The sequence below is a fragment of the Gracilinanus agilis genome, chromosome 1 (assembly GCF_016433145.1).
Source record: "Gracilinanus agilis isolate LMUSP501 chromosome 1, AgileGrace, whole genome shotgun sequence".
Taxonomy (NCBI): Eukaryota; Metazoa; Chordata; class Mammalia; order Didelphimorphia; family Didelphidae; genus Gracilinanus; species Gracilinanus agilis.
Window position 1 is genome coordinate 550,592,980 of NC_058130.1, and position 19,940 is coordinate 550,612,919.

The following is a 19,940-nucleotide window of genomic DNA, read 5'->3' on the forward strand; positions in this document are numbered from 1 at the left end:
TATTCTTAAACACATCATTCTGATAAATACTGTACAAATAAAGCAGAAAAATAACATCTAATAGATATGATAAAAACAAAGCACAGCATTCTACAGTCTAGACTGGACCTCAGTTGACTTAGATGTATTGTTAGACTTATTGGCAAGCTCTAGACTGGCTTAGAATTAGTTTTAGGCCCAATATTTAAAATTGTATAATATAGATAGATTATATCCTCATGAAGATGACAAGCCACAGGCATTAATGTATTGCACTGAGCTCTACAGTCTTTTTAAGAAAGATTTTTATTTTAACAACCATCCACTCAAACATTAAGAAGAGATTTGCTGATCAAATAGTCTCAGCTAGGATATGGAATAACTGAAGCTGGGGCAATCCAAATATTTGGACTATACAAAGTCTTTGTCCATTTTAAATTTTCTAATTGGAGTGCAAAAAGGACACAAATCTTGTTTTTGTCTTTCTGTTCTTACAGAAGTTCTTTCCTAATTGGAATTATTTGAATTCACCTTTGTATATAGATCCATTTCTTACCAACAAGTTATAAAAAGTTAAGTGTCTACTACCTCTAAATTTCTATGTCTGGAAAAGTTTAAAAAAATAAGAATAAAATTTCTTAGAGTGGATAATAATGTTGATGTATATTTCTCAACCTGAGAATCTTGGGGACAATTAGAGCTAATTATGAGTGAATTGGCTCCCTTTTTATATTTGCCGCCAAGGACCAAGTTTGTAAAATATCATTGAGTTGCAGTGATTGGGGGAAATGATAGCCTTGAATAATGGAGCTTAAAAATTGGCACATTCTGAAAGGAACTCAAGTTGTCATGAATAGGTTACAATGATCTAAAGTTAGTATATCAGCTACTTCAAGGAAAATAGTTTCTTTTCTCAAGAAGATAATGAATATTTCTTCAAACAATTTATTCACACTAGGAATTTGCTTAGTAAATTAATTTTTCATAGGTGGTGCACAGATTAAGAGTCTAAGCTTAGAATTTAGAAAAATTCCAAATTAATAGAGCCCAAATTAATGAAGTTTTATTCTATTTCAGACATTATTTACATGTCAACTGGGGTAAGATATAGTGACATAATTTTTATGATGAAACATGATGTCTGTACATCTTAAAGTTCTATTTATTAAACTGAACAATTTTAATATCTTGTAGCTATACAAATTGTACTCAAGAATCTCAAGAGGTCAAGAGAGACAAAATCCTCCTTCTTTTGTAATAAGATCTGATCTGAGCCGAATGCCTTCCTGATTAAATCAATTTTCCATGCATGGAAATCTGTCCTTTTTCTCTTTTCCTGAGCTTTCTGGAATTACCAAAGAGAAATTCATCAGTTAATAATTATCTTAAAAGGCATTCTGGGCAGATGGGGAAAAAAACTGTGTAGTTAAGCGTCATTAACTTTATAAAATGTGATCAATGATATTATAATTTTAAGGCATCATAATGGACATTAGCTGATTACATCGAATAAGAAAATTTTGGAGCAGAAAAAGGCCCTAAGAAGTAACCTAATCCAGATGCTTTCACTGAGGAATGCTTAATTGATTACAATTTTGTGGAATCTAGAAAACATTGTGGATAATGTAGGTGAATTGGATAATGCTGATTATTTTTGCTTGAGGAGATAAACTAAAAATGAATATTCAGTCTCTTAATTTCATATTGAATATATGACCCTGCTAACAACCACATTCAGGAAGCAAGTTATAACAGTAAGTAAATGCCCAAATACAAATTTTATACCCCTGAAGAGCAACTGAATATATGGATAGTTCCTTACGGAGGCAAGGATTTATCAAAAGAAGATGGTTAAGTAAACTCTTTAGTTGCTAATTTTGATTCATTAAGTTTGGAGTATTTAAAAATATAAAGATAGCTATGTGCTAGAAGGCTTCAGTCACAGGTTCTCTCATTTGTGAAAATCAACTGCTGTGATTTGTTTTGCCAATGTAATGCAGACATGCCCAAGTTTAACATGAATTTTCATGCATTGTTTACAAGAAGATCTATACCCTGGATTAGGCACAAGATCTGTGTAGTTTCCTAAAGAAAAGTACAATGTTTTGCATAAGATTGCAAAATTTATATCAAAGCTAATGTTAATACTGAGTTATCAGTTTTAAGGTTAAGGGGGGAAAGTAATTTCTAGAATCAATTATAAATTAAAGAGTTGTAAATTGACAGATAGGCATAAGTATATACCTCATATATTTGTAGCCTCATTAAATGTTTCTACGATTGCTGTAACTAATGCAGATTTAAGGTAACTCTTAACGGGAAGATACATTATTTAGGTACCAAAAGTTCTTTATGGCTAAAAACCCTAACCAATACATTTCATTAATTTCTGATCTACAGACATCCTAGAATTACTTTCTATTATGTGGCTTAGATATAGTGTTCTCCTTCATATTTAGCAATCTAAACTCTTTCCCTTCCCCCAACTTCCCAAAACCTCTACCAAAACACACAAACTTTATGCTATCTGTTTGTAACTAAGAGTATATCTTAATAAAGAGCATATGCACCACCTCTTATAATTCTTTATGCTGTTAGGTGAAATTTAAATTGATGTACTTTAAAAAAAACTGAAAAGACTATTTCCTCATCCTGTGTTGCCTTGACTTTGTGATTTATCTAACATGTATTTAATGTATATGATACACACATTTTTCTATTATATATATATATATATATCTTCAAAAAATATGCATTAAGAGAATACAAGTAAATATGGATTGTATGTATTGTATACATTCTCAGGAATATTTCGGCTATCTGTTGCAATAAAATCTTTCATTTTATGTTCATTTGAAAGCTGGTGCCTGGGGAGGAATTTAAGCAGGAAAAACAATAGTCCAATGATTATACTTATGGGTTTTTTTGTCTCTTTTTGAGAATGAAATTTACTATGGTGCTTCTGTATAGAAGGAGAAAGTGTATGGCCGAAAGAGAAATTTGTTGGCTGTCCAGCTAATTTAAGTATCTTTTGTCTCACCCCATACTACCTTTAGATCACAAGGACGTATTCCAAATGGAAACAGAATTCTTAGAATGCCTGATGTAGAGGTTCATTTCCAGAAGCTCCAGAACTCACCAACCTACTGAAGTTTCACTGGTTGACTCTTCTGTGGTGGTCTAGATTTTCCCTGACATTCTCTCTGTGTCTGGATATGTGGATCCCAACTCCATCATTAGGTGAAAAAACCTGCCTTTTTAGCTCTTTGACAAAATACATGGGGCTGATCTTGCTAATCCTCAAGCAAATGACATCTAAGCTTTCAGCTTCAAGTGGTCTATCACAAGTCTCTTGATGAAGTATGACTGGCAATGAGCATGTAGAGTTCCTCTATGAGATCTGATCTGACACTGCTCAAATATAGTGTCAATGCTAAGTCCCTCAGAGTCAACACTCTCTTCACTAGCAAATCAGAATATTTTCCCACAACATCAATATAAAATGCTTTAATTTCACACTTATTTTATATGTAATTTATCTTCTTTGGTAGAATTTTCCTGATATTTATGGCTAAATAAGAGCTCTTAATGGGAATTTCAGGATTGATTTCATATTTATGTTGCCAGGTGCACAGTGCCTTAACAAGTGGGAAGATCAACCCAGACTGTGACAAAACACAAGGTGTTGTGCCTAACCCCGGGGACCATGTTATACTCTTAAACACACAAAACTTGTTAACATATTGGCACAGACAATAAATGAGGCTCTGAAAGTAGGACCACTATCGAAGCAGCCGTCTAACATTGTTTCGGACTGAAGCACTGAACACAAAAAAGGAAGTGTGTTCTATGCCGAGGTACACACCTCTTCCTCTGAACTGTCACTCGGGTCATTGTCTAGTGAGGCGCTCAAGGAGGCTGCCTTGGGCTCCAGGTAGCAGAGGCACATAGCCAGAGGGAAGGAAAGAGTGAGGGCATACGGCACTGAGAAAGAAGCGGACAGCAGAAAGAAAAAGATGAAGAGGAAACAGGGCACAAGCGATGGAGAACGAATTGGGAGGTAATGCTGCAAGTTTGCAGGGAGGAAGTTGGTTTCAGAAAGGTTGGGGAAAGAGAGGTACCCATCATCATCGAGAAGAGAAGGAAATGACTCCGGGAGTTGCAAGGAGAAGGAAAACAGCGTTGCGCCTTTGCAAGTTTGTTGTTTGTAGCTAAAGGCCAGGTCTTGATCCCCTGAGTAAGCTTTCCCTTTCCCACTAGAATCCAAGTCAGGCTCACCACGGGTCTGCCCAGTGTCTTTGGCTGGCTCACAACCTAACGCTTTTTGAACATTCTCCTTACATCTCCTACGGAGTGTTGTTGGAGATGCAGTGGGACCATTATGTGAAGATGGTGAGAAGGAAAATGAACTGTTGCCAAGCCAAGGGGACTGATGAGAGACAAAGAGAGAGAAAGGGAGAGAGAGAGAAAGAGACAAAGAGAAAGCAGCAAAAAAGGTGCAAAAAAGGACAAAAAGAAAATAGTAATTAGTTCATTTTCTTCTAAGAATAAGTATAAAATTATAAAACAAGAATTTTAGCACTAGGGTTGTTTACAGAATTAAAAAAATATTCAAGCTGCATGCCAAAATTGTCATGAATGGCTAATAGCTACAAAATTTAAAAAACAACATATAAACAATATATTTGTTAGTCTGTCTATGAAGTTTTATATATTTATATATATATATATACACAAACTTAAAAATATATACACATATTTTTTAAACTACAACATGGGAGTCTGGTCTTGTTCAACTCTAGATTTTGTGGAATTCAAATGACTACAAAATTTCTGCCAAAACAGATTTTAAAAGTACTTTCATTATGACGTGGACAGCATAATATCAGGAAAGCTTTGGGGGTGGATCTGACAACAGAAATAATGACAACTTGAGATACCAAGACTTTCAAGAACTTTTGCTTGATCTCCAGCTAAAAGGAATGTTACTGATATTTCAGCTTGTTAAAAATAGAAATAAACCATGTTAATGCAAAAATTTTCACAATCATTGCATTTTCACTGAGTTGTCAATCAAGTGAACTGCTAAATTTTACATTTCTGGCCTCATTCCTTTTTGAAATGAAAGGCTAGCATGACTGGGTCACTCTAGCAATATAAATAAATGCATTTCTACCCAGTTAGCTAACAATACCCTAAATCAGACTTTCCAAAACTGACTGCAAAAAAAGATGTCTAAATTTTTTTGGTTCTTGTAACTCTAATCTAAAATGAAAACACCACCAACTTCTTTTAAGAAATTAAGTATGAAAAATCAGGTTACAAAAACTGTGTAAGAACATTTCTTAAGATTGGCCTGACTGGTGTAATGGTTAACCCATCAAAGCATATTTCTTTCCCTTATCTCCAATCATTATAAACTTAGTAAGAATAGGTATTTTTGTGGATGACCTTTTAGATTTGTGCAGAATTTCCAATGAAAGGTAAGACTCAACTTTTTTGCCACATGTCTGACAGCTTCATTCCATTTGATTATGATCCTAGATGTTCAAATTGTTGTTCAACACAAAGACATCATTCCCTCCCCACAATCTAAATCTCATTGTAAGCCATCTAATGCTCTTCTCAGAGGTAGCTAGTGACTCATTGGATAGAGTGCAGGGCTAGGAGCTAGGAAAATCTCAGTTCAAATGTGGCTTTAGATACACAGTACCTATATGACCTTGGGCAAGGCTTATAACCTTTGTTTATCTCACTTTCTTCAACTATAAAAGAGATAATAATAGTACTGAACATCCAGGGTTGTTGCGAGAATTAAGAGAGAATATCTGTAAAACAAGCACTTAGCTCAGTGAGTGGCACATATTAGGTTTCATAAAAATAATTTATCTAAATCTCATTATTATCTGGTGGAATAAGCAATGCTCTACTCAGAGGCAGCTAGGTGGCACAATGGCTAGAGCACTGGATTTGGAATCAGGAAGACTCTTCTTCTTGAGGCCAAATCCAGCCTCAGAAACCTATCTCCATGACCCTAGGCCAGTGGTGGCAAATCTTTTAGAGACTGCATGCCATGCCTGCCCACCTCCAACTGAGTACCTTATGTAACACCCCCCCCCCAGCCTTACCCCATATAGGGGAGGGAGGAAACACTCGCATTAGGCTGTTGGGCAGAGGGGTGGGGAAAGTAAGGAATGTCCTCAGCACATGTGGAGAGGGGGGAAGGGAATGGCCTGAGAACTCCCCTCCCCTCCAGCTCTGCCAAATGTGAGCCTCCCACCTTGTCCCAGACAGGGGGGAGGAAGAATTCCTGGTGGGCTGTTAGGCAGAGAGGTGGGTGATGTGAAAAAATGTCGTCAGGCACAGTGGAGAGGGGAAGGGGAGCAGCTCCATTGGAATCCCTCTGCCTTTCTAGTAACAAATTCTGGTGGGGGGTGGTGCACGTGCCCACAATGAATGCTCTGCATGCCCCTTTTGGCACACATTCCATCGGTTCACCATCAAAGCCCTAGACAAGTCACTTAATCTTATTTGCATTGATTCCTCGCCTATAAAATAAGCTAGAAAAGGAAATGGCAAATTACTCCAGTATCCTTGCTGAGAAAAACCCAAATGGGATCATGATGAGTTAGACATGACTGAACACCAATAACAGTAACAATTTTATTCCTTTCCTTTCTGGGAATCATGCTATCTGAGTTTTAACTTTAGTTTTACCATATTGATAACTTGAGCAAAATATAATTTCTCTGCACTTCAGTTTTACTTTCTTTTAAAAATCATCTACTTCTCTTTGTCTCAAAGGAAGATTTGGAGCATGATGGAAATTGGTCAAGAAGCTTTTTCAAACAATGAATCATCTGATGTAGTATTGTTACTGGTATTTCATTCTTAACTGAAAAACTACCATTGGCTCCTAAAAGATTTGAGATATAGTCCCTTTTTATTCGTATGCTTTTGTCAATCTGTTTTTTAACTGATAAACAGAAAAAAAAAACAGCCCTAGGTAAAGCCTGTGACAACTGAAATAGGTCAAAGGAAATAACACTTTGAAAACAAATTAGTAATAATTTTACAAAGAACTTCTAATTTGAAAGTGATTTCATGTTTGCTAAATATCTTTTAATTTTCATAAACTTTTTTAGTATATAGTTTTTCACTTGTGTTCAATTCCATGACAGAGAACATCATGTCATCTTAGGCACCTGGGCATTGGTACCTAAAAAAGGAGGTCTCCAGTGATGGATAAGAAAGCCACGTTTGATTCCAGTGGTCTCAAAATGATATCTAGGTCAGACAGGCAGTGGCAGACTTTTTATTTCAGGCATTTGAGTCTTTATCTCAAAAGGCACTGAGAGTACACTACCATCTAACACAGCTTCCCTTACTTCTGCTTGCCTAAGAGACCATTCCCATAAAAAAGGAAAACACCTATTGGTGCATTTTTTCATGTATGTGACACTATTATTAATGAATTAGCATTTATTTTCAAGCTCAATACTATTAATGATAATGACTTTGAGGCTCTACTTAGGGACAGGTGCATAGCCTGGATTTGCGAAGCCTATTTACAATGTTCTGCCTCAGGCTTGCCCCTGTCAAATTCAGGGAAATATAGAGAGCTGGGAAAGCAAGATGCCTGGAAACTGGGTCATTCGGGCAGAGAAGCATTTTCAGCAACTGTGAGATAATCTGAACTTCTTTTATTTTTTTTCTACAGTGGGCAGTTAGAATAATGATTAAACTAATGCCTCTGAAAACTGACTAATAGTCTGGCCTCAAGGAAGTATTCCCAGAATGCATTTTGAAGTACTTTACAAAGCATCTTCATTAGAACAACTCTGTGAAGAAAGCAATGTAGTCATTTTCTCCATTTAAAAGGTAAGAAAATAGCTTTAGTAGTGAAGGGAGCAGAGGAACTTGCATCAATACTGTCATGCCTAAGGTATACAGATATTTTAAATAATGTCTGTGCTATAGTATAACAATTAAATCCCTACTTTTCTTACTATGCCATATGAAAACAAAAGCTCATTATTCTTGAAAAATATTTATAAATATGTATCTTATATATAAAGCCTATTTTCTAATACAAACAAGCTTCTGAATCAAAACCATCCTTCTTCCTGATCTGTATTAGAGTATCAGGTACAAAGAAGTGATCATTGGCCTATAGAAAGAAACATAACTTTTTCATTACTGGACTTAAGATTACCTGTCTTTTAGACAATTGTGTAACTATCAGGGTTTATACCCATTTTCATGAAATCTGAGGTAAAAATATTTCTAAAAATAAAAGTCTGAAGCATTATTTTAAAAGTGATAACTAAGACAGAAGATGGAAAGGACAAGTAAATAGGATTAAAATTCAGGGTCAGTCCATGTTTTGGGTCCCAGCAAAGTGCTTTCTAAAGAACATCTCGCAATGAAGCTTTGCAAGACAGAGTCAGTGTGCTTAAAGTCTTGGGTCAGTGGCAATGTCTTAGAGGGTAAAAATGTTTCACCTACAAAGTCTAGGCTTCTTTTAGGATACATAAATTTGTCATGTTTATGATGAATATTGTTATAATCTACAGGTGCATTTTAGCCACAATTCTAACAGTTCTCATTCAAGTAAAACATTTAAAAAACACCAGATTTTGTGGACTGGTTTATATCAGAAATGGATGTAGTCTACTGCTACATGTTTTAGTGATTATAATTAGAACTTGCTTTAAAAACCTTTCCAACTAAGTGAGTGAATATTTTAAAGTCAACCAAAAATAATTATTCAAATTGTATTTGAATTGTATAGCTGCCATAAACAGCATAAAACTATCAAAACGACATAAAACTAGACGCTGTTATTTAACTAGATTACCTAAGTTTTTTAAAAACACTAAATTATTAGTTAATTACAGATCAATCCAAATGAAAATATAAAAAGTTAAGTAAACTATCTCAAAATTTGTTGTTGTTCAGGTGTTTCAGTTATATCTGACTCTTTCTGACCCCATTTGGGGTTTTCTTGGCAAAGACAAAGGAGTAGTTTGCTGTTTCCTTCTCCAGCTCATTTTATGTATGAGGAAACTGAGGTAAACAAGTTAAGTTACCAAACACATCTAACCAGAAGAATGACAATTTTGTACCTTTGTTAATAGAAAAAAATATACCAAGTACTGGGAGAGGAAAATGGGGCCAGAAACAAATTGAAGAAAATGACTGTTTAAATTACAAAATCAAATAAAAACCTTAAATTGTTATCCTCACATTATTATAAGATTATTATAAAATAAATTTTAGAGACACTCTCAGGATAGCTGTTGAAAGTCTTACATAGAACCTCAGGTTTTTTTTTAAATGAATTGTTTCAGAAACAAATAAGAATTGTAAAAAATAAGTGAATGGATAAAGCTGACAACATTTATGTGACCAATGTTGAAATGTGTCCTCCCATGACTTAACACATTCTTCACTTAGTTCCTCTAATAATAACTTGGTAGTCCCCAGGACAGTGAATAAAACTGCAAAAGAAGCCCAAAAAAAATCTACCTTTGCCTCATGCCGTATTGCTGAGACTGGAGTGACTTCCTCGGTCTTTTTCCTCTTGTCCTCTTCCTCATCACGCTCTTCTTCTGCCTTTTTCTCTGGCGTCACAGTTGTTATCAAGTTGGTCTGAGAGATGCCCTTTGTTGTGGCGTACTGGCCAGTACCAACCTCTGCAGCAGACATAGAATCCTTCATGTATATTTCATGGTTTTCATTCACTGATGCTAAAGGCAAATATAAAAAAATCTGAAATAGTTAATTCTGTATGGTACATAAAAAGGCAAGTTAACAATATCACAATTATTATTAGTTGTTTTTTACCGCATGTCAGAAAGCTTGGAAAACTGGCTGATGAAGTTTGCTCAGTGAATATTTAAGCCTAAGGGTACACATAGCTTTTCTATATTTTGTATACCCATGTTGGCAAATTCTTTAAATGCTTAACCCATAAAACAATCAGAATGATTTTAGCAAATCCCCATGCTCGCTGGTAAGGAATAATTTTAAAGAATGAGCTCTGAAGCTGTAAAAGTCTAAAAGCAATTGGAAATACTGGAGGAAAAGCCTCAGTTGACCCCTCCTATAAGTCCATTTACGGACCATCAGATACCAAGCAGCCAACTCCTAGAGTTCAGCCCATTCAATGCTAGTAATTTTCAGAGGACACATTTGTTTCAATATTATGGCCAAGACTTGGTGTTAAGATGGCAAAAACTTTTTTTTTGAAATATATTCTTGGAAATATCTTTCATTAACAAGTACTATATAAATACAATTTCTCCAGGATACATAGAAACATGATCTCAAAATATTAAAGCCATCATGATCATTAAACACCACTATCTAGCCAGAGATGAACATCACAAGTGGTAAGTGATTAAATGAAGACTAGAAACATTCAAATCTCCATTGCCATGTAACCTGGTGGCAATGAGAGGCATTGCAGGCATTTGTATTGCATTGGGGAAGCATGACAGGTGCTAAATGGAAGCCATGCAAATGCAATGCATGCAGAGCATCTAAGAGTTAAGAAACATCCTTTTATTATTGTGGAAATGTTTGAACCAAAAAGACCCAATTAAATTGCAAAAATTTAATACTAATTATTTTAAGACTTGAATAACATAAAATTGATCAACACTTAACAAAATTTGTCTCCAAATACACAATAGTTAAAGAAAAAAGAAAAAAATGAATTGCAATTGGTATTTGATTTTAAAAAAATGTTGATACTAAAACAAAATAGTGGAAAGGGATTCTTACAATCCTTGTAATGGCAAAATCACTTCACTAAAGTGATTTTTTTTAAAAAAATTCACTTTACTTCACAGAGAGTATGCCCAAATCTTAAAGTCCCTTTAAAAGGTTTCAAAAAGTTTTTTTTTTTAACTCAAGATATTTTTCTGGATTTCTTATCTTAAATACAATGCAGCTAAGCAAAAAAAGCAATTTATGCTTCATCATGCATTTCCCAGCTTGCAATCAGCAGAATCCCAATCCATGAGAGACAAGACATACTAACATCATTTTTGGGCAGGGAGAGGAAGAGATAGGATGTTATTAGCACATATACTTGACAATGTTTTTCCCTCTCATAGCAACAAACAACATACCAAAATCATTACTACAACCACAATCGAAACAAACACATTTTCTTAAGAAGAAACAAGACAAATATAAAAAGGTGAAATAAAAATTTAAAAGACATGGCTTTAATGACATAGATTTCTTAGATCTTTAACATAAAGGAGTTAACTCAGAGTCTATGATTTGAAAAGACAAGTGAGACTATTAGGGTAATCAGAGAGAAGTGGGTATTATCAGCTAGGGGAAAAATGGGACATTCTAATCTATATTCAATTATTTCAGCCACAATTTGGGAATAGGTTTGTGTTCCAAAAGTGCAAATGTAAGTTGATTCTTTGAAATGTGAACATGGAAATATGGACACAGAAACAATGCTACCAATGGTGGCTTAATGTATCTTGAAGTAGAATATCAAAGCCAATTTAACAATAACCATATCTGAACTATTTTGATTTTTCTAACATGGATAACATTGTTTCTAGAGTTCCTTGAGGAATATATACAATATATCTCCCTTTCTCAGCAGTTGGGTGGAGGGAGAGGGGAAAATTGCTGAGAGGAAGGAAAAGTACCTATAATATGTGTAACGTATTATATAATAAAAGGAATTTTAAAAACAATTTATACCAGCAAAATTTCACCATATATTCATTTGACTTAAGCTTCAATAGTAGTTAATGTCCCTAAGTTTGGATATTAAGGAATTCTTTTATTAACCACAAATAAAATTAACTTCAAACACTTAACATAGTTTCTATAGTAGACAACCAAGCCTAATATGATCATTTTTATCTGCCATTATTAGTCAATTATAAAAACTAAATTACACTCATTACTTAAAAGCAAGGACACATGTAACAGTATTTACTTTCTGGAATTATCAATAACCTTTCTCCAAAGATTTATATAATGTTGGCCTGCAGTAGACCAACTTTACTTATATGACTGACTTTATATTTTTTTTTTTTGGTGTTACAGTACACCTTTCTCTTGAATTTTCTTGAGTTATCATTAAAGACTAAGAGGCATAAATGATATGGATACAGAACTGGCCTTGAAATCAAGAAGACTTGAGTTCAAGTCATGCCTTTAATACATACTGAATATGTGACATTGGACAGATTTACTTAGCTTCTCCCCTGCAACTCTATAAAACAATAAATTGCAATGCAGGTACACAGATATGCATTGGCAGAGAGAATTTCCCTATACCAATGAATTCACAGGTCCAATAGGATCCCATGCCTCTCAAAAAAAGGTTAGTCTACCAATGGAGATCCCACCATGGGTTCTTCATTTCCTACAACCCACTGTGTACATTTTGATCTATATGATACTGGAAAATAAAACTGAGGCTGCAGTCACCCAGCCATACACAAACAGATTTTCTTTTATCATAAGATGAGGAAATCCGAGTTTATAAAAAGCACATGACTCTTGAGCCCATCTTGATCATAACAAGTACTAATTATGAAGTGAGTTAATCAATGGCTCTTACCCCCATCCAGGCTGCGGGACATTGTGTACCGTTTGCTGGAAGAACGCTCAAAATAAGGTGCTGGTCGGTCTATCAGTGCACTAGCTCTCCTTGTTTGGGCTTGTGTTCTGCCACTATAGCGGAATTTGGAACCCAAGGTAAGGAATTTCTTTGGCGGTGCTTCTGGTAATAAGAGCCTAAAAAATATCAAGGAAAAAATGATTATTAAGAATCCTGTCATTAAAAGAAATCAACTTTAGGGAAAAAAAGAATCTTGTCATCTTTCGCTGTCTCTGTCTGTCTGTCTTACATACACACACACATACACACAACACACACCCACTCATGGAAAATGAAATACTACAGATTCTTTTTCAGTTTCAACAAACTATTCTATAAACATCAAAGTAAGACTGCTGATCTGATTAGAGAAGTACAATTAAATTCTAATGTCATTTTTTTTTTGAAGAGCAAAAAGCAATTAGGTGATATTAATGAGCAAAAACAGTTATTTCCCAAAAGACAACATGTCAGGTTTCATGTACTGTTTTTTTTTGGGCAGAGATTCTTTCTTTATTACATGAGTAAGAAGGAGATATTGGAATGTAAGGTAGTGGTGGGTAAATTTCAAAGAAATACTGAATGGAAGGGATAATCTGAGAAAATGAGTCAATATATTATAGAAAAGAGAAAGAAGAGGGTCTAGAAATAGTGTCAAGAAAAAGGTTTGGGTATGAACTATAAAAAGCTGTAAAAGTGTTAGAAACAAGTATAAAAATGTACATGAGCCCCCAAACTAATTAAGTTTGTAAACCACTTTTTAAGTTGTAGAGAAATGCACACTTCTGAATTTTAAATGTATTTCTTTCTCCAAGAAATCTTCCCTGGTATAATTAATTGCTTACAGTTTGTTTCTTAGGTTAAGCCTTTACAGATATAAAATAATTTCTACTTACCTGAAAAATGTGTGGTGTTCAACACACACTTTCCATAAACGCTTCGCAGCTCGATGGTTTGGCAACTTAAACCCAATGGTGCTTTCAAATTGTTCAAACTAGGTGAAGGAAGAAAAAAAAGAACCACTTCAATTGAACATTGCTTTTTTTCCATACAAATTTGTATATAATAATTTCTATAACATGTAATAGCCTTGGAAAGAGTTTGTAAAGATCATTAGAATCCTCATATACTTATATTTAACCCACTAAATTTATGTCTCTTCTATATTTTTTTAAGTAAGCCAAATTTCACAGGAATACCTCCTCCTTAAATTATTCTTCTATGCAGCAAGATTAGAGGATCTAAGGATCTTCATCCAGCAAATATTCAATTTTACTGTATACAAATCATAATTTTATATTATTGGGTTTTTCCCCTTTCTTTGTACCCTTAATGTTTAAGCACTGACTGAATGAATGTTTGTTGACTGAGTGCTAAGCTTGGATATTATCTTCTTACAATCAGTTCAGAATGCTCAGTTAAAGGATATAGTCCAATTCTCTATAAGTACTCATCTAGTCAATGAATAAAATTCCTGAGGGTTCTGAGAAATTCTTTAATTGCAGTCTTTGCCCAACAACATATATCCTGCTGATTTGGTGGTTCAATTTGAATCATCTTGAATTTTTGCCAAATGTGAATTTTTTTGGGTCTCTATTTCATTTAAGTTCAAAGTTGTTTTCTTTTGGTCCAAAATTTTTGTAGTTTTCAGCACATGACTTGGGTACCCTCTGGACATTTCAATGAAATTTAAAAAGCCTTCATGTATCTAGATTTTATTTTGATCTTCACTGAATTGAATTGATGATGCTACTATCAGACCACCAAGGGGCAGTAATCATAAATATTAATATCTTTCATCTGTCACCACCTTTTCACCAAATAAATTTTTGGAGTGCCTCTGCCCATCTCCATATCTTTTTTTCCACTCAAATTCTCTGCTTCTTTCTAACGAAATGGACCACTATCAAAATGAAAATGGAGGGCTTCTTTGATATCAGAATTTATAATTCTGAAAACAGAAAATTACTAATGAACCTTGAATCTTCACTTAGGTACAGAATTATACTGAAATTCAAGGATGGTGAATAGTTATAAAGTGAAGTAGTGATCACAAAACCATTATCAATTTATCATTGTGTCACAGGAAAATAAAGGCATTTCAGGCTACTTATTTCCTTTAAACACATAATTAATTTGTTAGAACAGAGGAATTCCAGAGGCATAATATATTTAAGTTTTAGCATATGCATAGGATAGAAGATTGTTTAGTTAAGTAGACTTAGAAGCAATTGACTGATGGAACCCCAAATAGTGATTAATAAGTTTCAACACAGAAGAGAATTTCTAATGAATGTCATGAGACTTCTGTCCTTGGCCCAGTTCCATTCAATTAAGAAGAAATCTAATTACTAGGATGAAAGATAGATGGAATGGTTGCCAAATCATCAAATGACACAAAGTTCTAAGAAATCACTAATATGATATATTTTAAAATTGGAATTGGAATTGAGAAAGTTCCTGATGGGCTGGAATGATGGACAGTCTAGTAAGATTAAATGATAGTGATAATAGCTAGTACTGATATAGTGTGTGTGTGTGTGTGTGTGTGTGTGTGTGTGTGTGTGTGTACACACACACATATAGTATACTTTACTATATATATAATTTAATTTCCATGTAAAATCCTATACGCACAGTCCAAAAATAAAAGCAAATAGTAGATAAAACAGTTATGCGTAAACGACAATTCATGTTGAGTTGTTAGCGGACCACAAGCACTATGAGAGTCAATGATGTAAGGTCATGAGGGAGTAAAAGTGATCTTAGCCTCATTAATAGGACGGTTTTCAGAATGGAGATAATCTTAGTCCTACTGCCCTATATCCTACTAATATTACATCTGTTATATTTGATCACTATAATAACAAATGTTTTAGGAAAAATACTACAACATATCTAAAAAAGTGACTAAAGTGGTAAGGAGACTTAATAATCATGTCACAGAGACCACTGGAAAAAATAGCCTAGATTCAATATAATTCAGGAATTATTTATTAAGCTAAGACTATTGTCAAAAAATATGCCATGCAATGGGGGTAGTAAAACCAGAAAAAACCAAAACAAAACAAAATTAAAAAACAAACGATACTGGTCCATGTCCACAAGGAGTTTATATTATCTTTGTTTGTGGCCAGGAGTGGGATACAACAAGTATATAGATAAACACATATAAAGTAATTTTATGACAGAATGAGCACTGCCTCCTGGGAATGGGTGGGGGAAGATGGGCAATGCTTTGCATTGAATGTGGTACCTGAACTGAATTTTCAAGGAAGATAAAAATTCTGAATGGAATTAAGATTACAGGCAGGGAAGACTTTATAAAAGCAGAGAGAGAAGATGGAATGCCAAGTTCAGGGAAGTTAGGAGAATAATCTAGATAGGATGTGGTCTAGAAGGAAGATTGATTGTAGGAAGCAAGAATGGATGTTCAAAACCCACCTCTGGAGATAATTATTTCCATAATGAACAAGGAGTTTTAGATTCTAATGAAGTTCCTAGATGAACATACCTAACAGGTAGTTGGTAGTGTGAAAATAGAGTTGAGGAGGGAGGGATAAGGGCTGAATAAACATCTGGGGTGCAACTGAGAAAATATATTGAATTCAATTGAGTAGATGAGATCAACAAGATTGAGACTATTAAAAAAAAGGGGACAAAGGACATGGACACATATGATTAAAGAGCAGGAAGCGAATGAATTAAAAGTAAAAGAGAATGAGAAATGGTCAGATAGGTAGGAGGACTAGGAGAGAGTAGTATCATAGAAGTCAAGGAAAGAGAAAATGAATAGGAAGAGGAGGAGGTTGGTGGTATAAAACCCTTCATAGAAATCAATAGGAATGAGGGATGGGAAAAGGCAGAGTTAATAATGAAACTGTTAGAAAAATAAGACTGTCAGAGAAGATTCAGAAAAGATATTAGAATCACAAGATGGCAGTCTGGGTATTTAAATGATTATCATATAGGAAAAAAAAGAGATTTCCTTTACTTGGTACTAGATGATAGAATCAGAAGAAATGTTTAGAGATTACAAATACTAGAGCTACATAAATGTGGAATGGGCTGCCTCAAGATGTAATGGGTGTCCCCTCATCATTTGTCTTCAAATGAAAAATGGATGTTCCTTGTCAGGTATGCTGTTAAAGAAATCTTTGATTGGAGTTGAACTAGATGATCTCAGAAGTCCCTTTGAACTCTGAGAATCTGTGATTTTATGAAAAAAAATCTTATAAACAAGTTATACTATAGAAGTAATAGTACACAAGAGAACACAAATGAAAGGAAATATTTAACTTATTTCTGATTATCAGAACTACAATAAATCCTCCTAGGTGTTTGGAACTGATTATAAATATATCAGCAATGAAAGCTTTTGAAAAGCTACAATTTAACTTGCCTATCCCATGATATCAAAAACTTGCCCAATGGAAATGCTAATATATATTTGCTTACCTCTCCTGGTCTGATTTTTATGTAAAAATTGTTCCTTTTGTAAGAAATTTTCAGAACTTTTGGCCAGGCAAATCTGTTAATTCGGAGTCTGTCTCGATATATCAAAAGACCACTTGCACAAACTCCTAACATAATTTCTACTCCTTCCGAGTCCTGTAGGTGGAAAACAATAGAAATAATAAACATATGATGTCAGTTTCTTTCTTTTTCATCTCTCTAACAACATCATCATTCAGCACTGTGGTGTACTATTTACAAAGGGCTTTCCCATAAATCATCTATTTAATGTTCAAACCAAGCCTATGACAGAGTAACATTGATATAACACTTTAAGGTTTGCAAAGTGTTTGTTATCGCATTTGATCCTCACAACAATCCTGGGAAGTAGGTGCTCTTATCATTGCTATGTTACAGTTAAGGAAACTGAGGCAGAGGTAAATTGACTTCATATAGCTATTACATACTAAAGGCTGGATTTGAACCAAGGAATTTCTGGCTCCAGATCCGATGTTCTGTTCACCTACCTGCATGGTAATTGATGAAACACTATATTATCCATTCTATGGATGAAGAAATTGATATTCAGAGAGAATGAGTGATCTGTCCAATGTCCCAAAGTTAATACATGGGGATACTAGAGCTGGGACCCAAGCTTTTGGACCCCAAATCTAGTGTCCATTTTCATTATACTACATAACCCTTTCAGAGGATTAATTTATAAATTAGAGTACCGCAATTAAACTCTCATCATAGATTCATATATTTGAGGACATTCTCATTAGAGAAATCCTGCATATTAGACTTTCAAGGTAAACAGTCATAAACATTTACTAAGCATCCTGGTAACTCACTAGAAATGTTGGCCATATGGACAAGGAGGCGCTGGACTCTTGTGAGGGATTTTAATAAGTGTTAGTCCCCCACTGAAAGGGCCAGGATTAGGCACTAGAGCAAATTTCCCCAGTTCCCTACCCCAATTTTTTTCTATAAATAAAAATGATAAATAAAAATAGCTTGGAAGAGGAGAACAATTTTTTAAAAAGCCAGTCTGAAGTATGTGTAGAAGATAACTTTACTGATTTTTACCATGGTGATGGATAAGTAAGCACAAGTAAGAATCTCAGATCATTTTTATCAACAGCTGACAGTCACTTCCTCCTCACTCCCACATACTTCTAAAGTTATTGTGAGAAAGGGAAGAGTTAAATCATGATGATCATCCAAACTTTCTGGGCCTTGGGGGACAACTCTTCCATTATGCTCTAGAGTTCTTCCAATAACATGGAATTATTATAAAGAAAGGTAATCTTAGCCCAAAAATCTTAGCCTAAATCCATTTAAATTACTTTATGCAATGAGTATCTCATATACACAATCTTATAAAGCTAGATTCACTAGGGGTGATTAGTGATTTCAGTGTGTTCCAAAGCATCATCCAAATGAGAAACTTGGACAAAGTTTTGGTATTATTTTGAGTTCTATTTTCTGTTTCAGATGATGTTAACCAATGTAGCTACATGGTAATGAGGTCAGAGAGTAAATATAGGGTTTGTAGTAGTGATGTGGTTATTTTCTGAGGAGAAATCATTAAAAATATTGTGGGCTGACACATATCTTAAAAGGAAACCTTATTTTGATATCCATTTCTTGTCAAAGTCAGAAAATTATTTTATATCTTATTAAATAAACAAAGGTCCACACAGTTGTAGAAATCAAATGACATAATGTGTCTAAGGCTATTTATAAACCTTACAATCCTATACAAATGTGAGCTAAAATTTATTTCCCCTTATTGGAAAGTTTCGGGAAAAACTCTGTTTACTTGTTAGCTAAATTAAAAAAAGAGGATCATTTCTGGGCATATATGTTATACCAGATGATGGACTAACCTAAAAGTCTGTGAACTTGTTTTTAATATTTTGATAACTATATTTCAATAAGGTAATATTCCTTTAAAACATGTGCATATTTATTAATTTTGAAAGTAATCCATAGGCTGTCAAGAAATCTACAAAAAAGGCTAAGAACCCCAGACTAGAGAGTCTCTGACAACTTTTACAAATATGAAAATTGTATCATTTTATGATTTTTTTATTCTCAATTTACAATTCTTGTTTTAATTATCATTTCAGCAAAGAGACTTTTATAAAAACCTACTATGTGGCAGGCACCTGGTATCTCCTACCTACAGTATTTTAGAAAGGTCAATCTTAATGCCCACTGAAATGATATTACTTACGAATGTGTGTGAGAGTGAAACATTTTAGACACCTCTAATGTATGAAAATTCAGTTACAGGAAATAAACTTATCACCTACTCCAAGGTCATCCTTTTGCATGGAAGAAATTAAATCCTAGAAAGTAAAAGTAATTGGCCTCTTGTCACACAACATTTTACTGAGGCTGGACTGAGGAAAAAGCTGAGATATAGAACCCTAGGCCTCTTGTTGGCTAGTTCAGTGTTTTTTTCTACTGTACAAAATTCTATTGTATGAAAATCTATTTCACCTTTGAGGGACTTAGATATTTGGTATTAGGTTGTATATTTAAAAAGATGGTAATGAAATATTTGAAAATGAAAAAGCATGCTGAATATATGAAAAATTTTAAATTAATTGGGAAACAAATTAAGCTATCCACTTTAGGGAAATACTACCTATTTAATCTCTGGTATAGAAGTAAATCCCTGAATCCAAAGAAAAATATTTTTGTTCCCTCTGAAAGAAAATGTAAGGTTATAAACAGAATTTTATCACTTTAAAATAGTTCTATATACTGAAAATGTGTTGCTTCCCTTGGATAGCTCATTATTTTATGGGACATAATTGACCATAGGATATTAAAATATGAT

At 34.2% G+C, this 19,940-nt stretch overlaps 1 protein-coding gene across 1 annotated transcript in view; it reads right to left on the reverse strand.

Annotated features, from left to right (window-relative positions):
- The window catches only part of EPB41L3 (erythrocyte membrane protein band 4.1 like 3), a 108,805-nt gene that overhangs the window by 21,767 nt on the left and 67,098 nt on the right, over positions 1 to 19,940 (reverse strand). The window contains exons 8-12 of the mRNA XM_044666769.1: positions 17,090 to 17,242; positions 13,528 to 13,625; positions 12,593 to 12,768; positions 9,511 to 9,731; positions 3,845 to 4,408 (exon numbers count right to left, since the gene is read on the reverse strand). Coding sequence (XP_044522704.1) covers positions 3,845 to 4,408; positions 9,511 to 9,731; positions 12,593 to 12,768; positions 13,528 to 13,625; positions 17,090 to 17,242 — 1,212 coding nt within the window. The remainder of the gene's footprint in view (positions 1 to 3,844; positions 4,409 to 9,510; positions 9,732 to 12,592; positions 12,769 to 13,527; positions 13,626 to 17,089; positions 17,243 to 19,940) is intronic.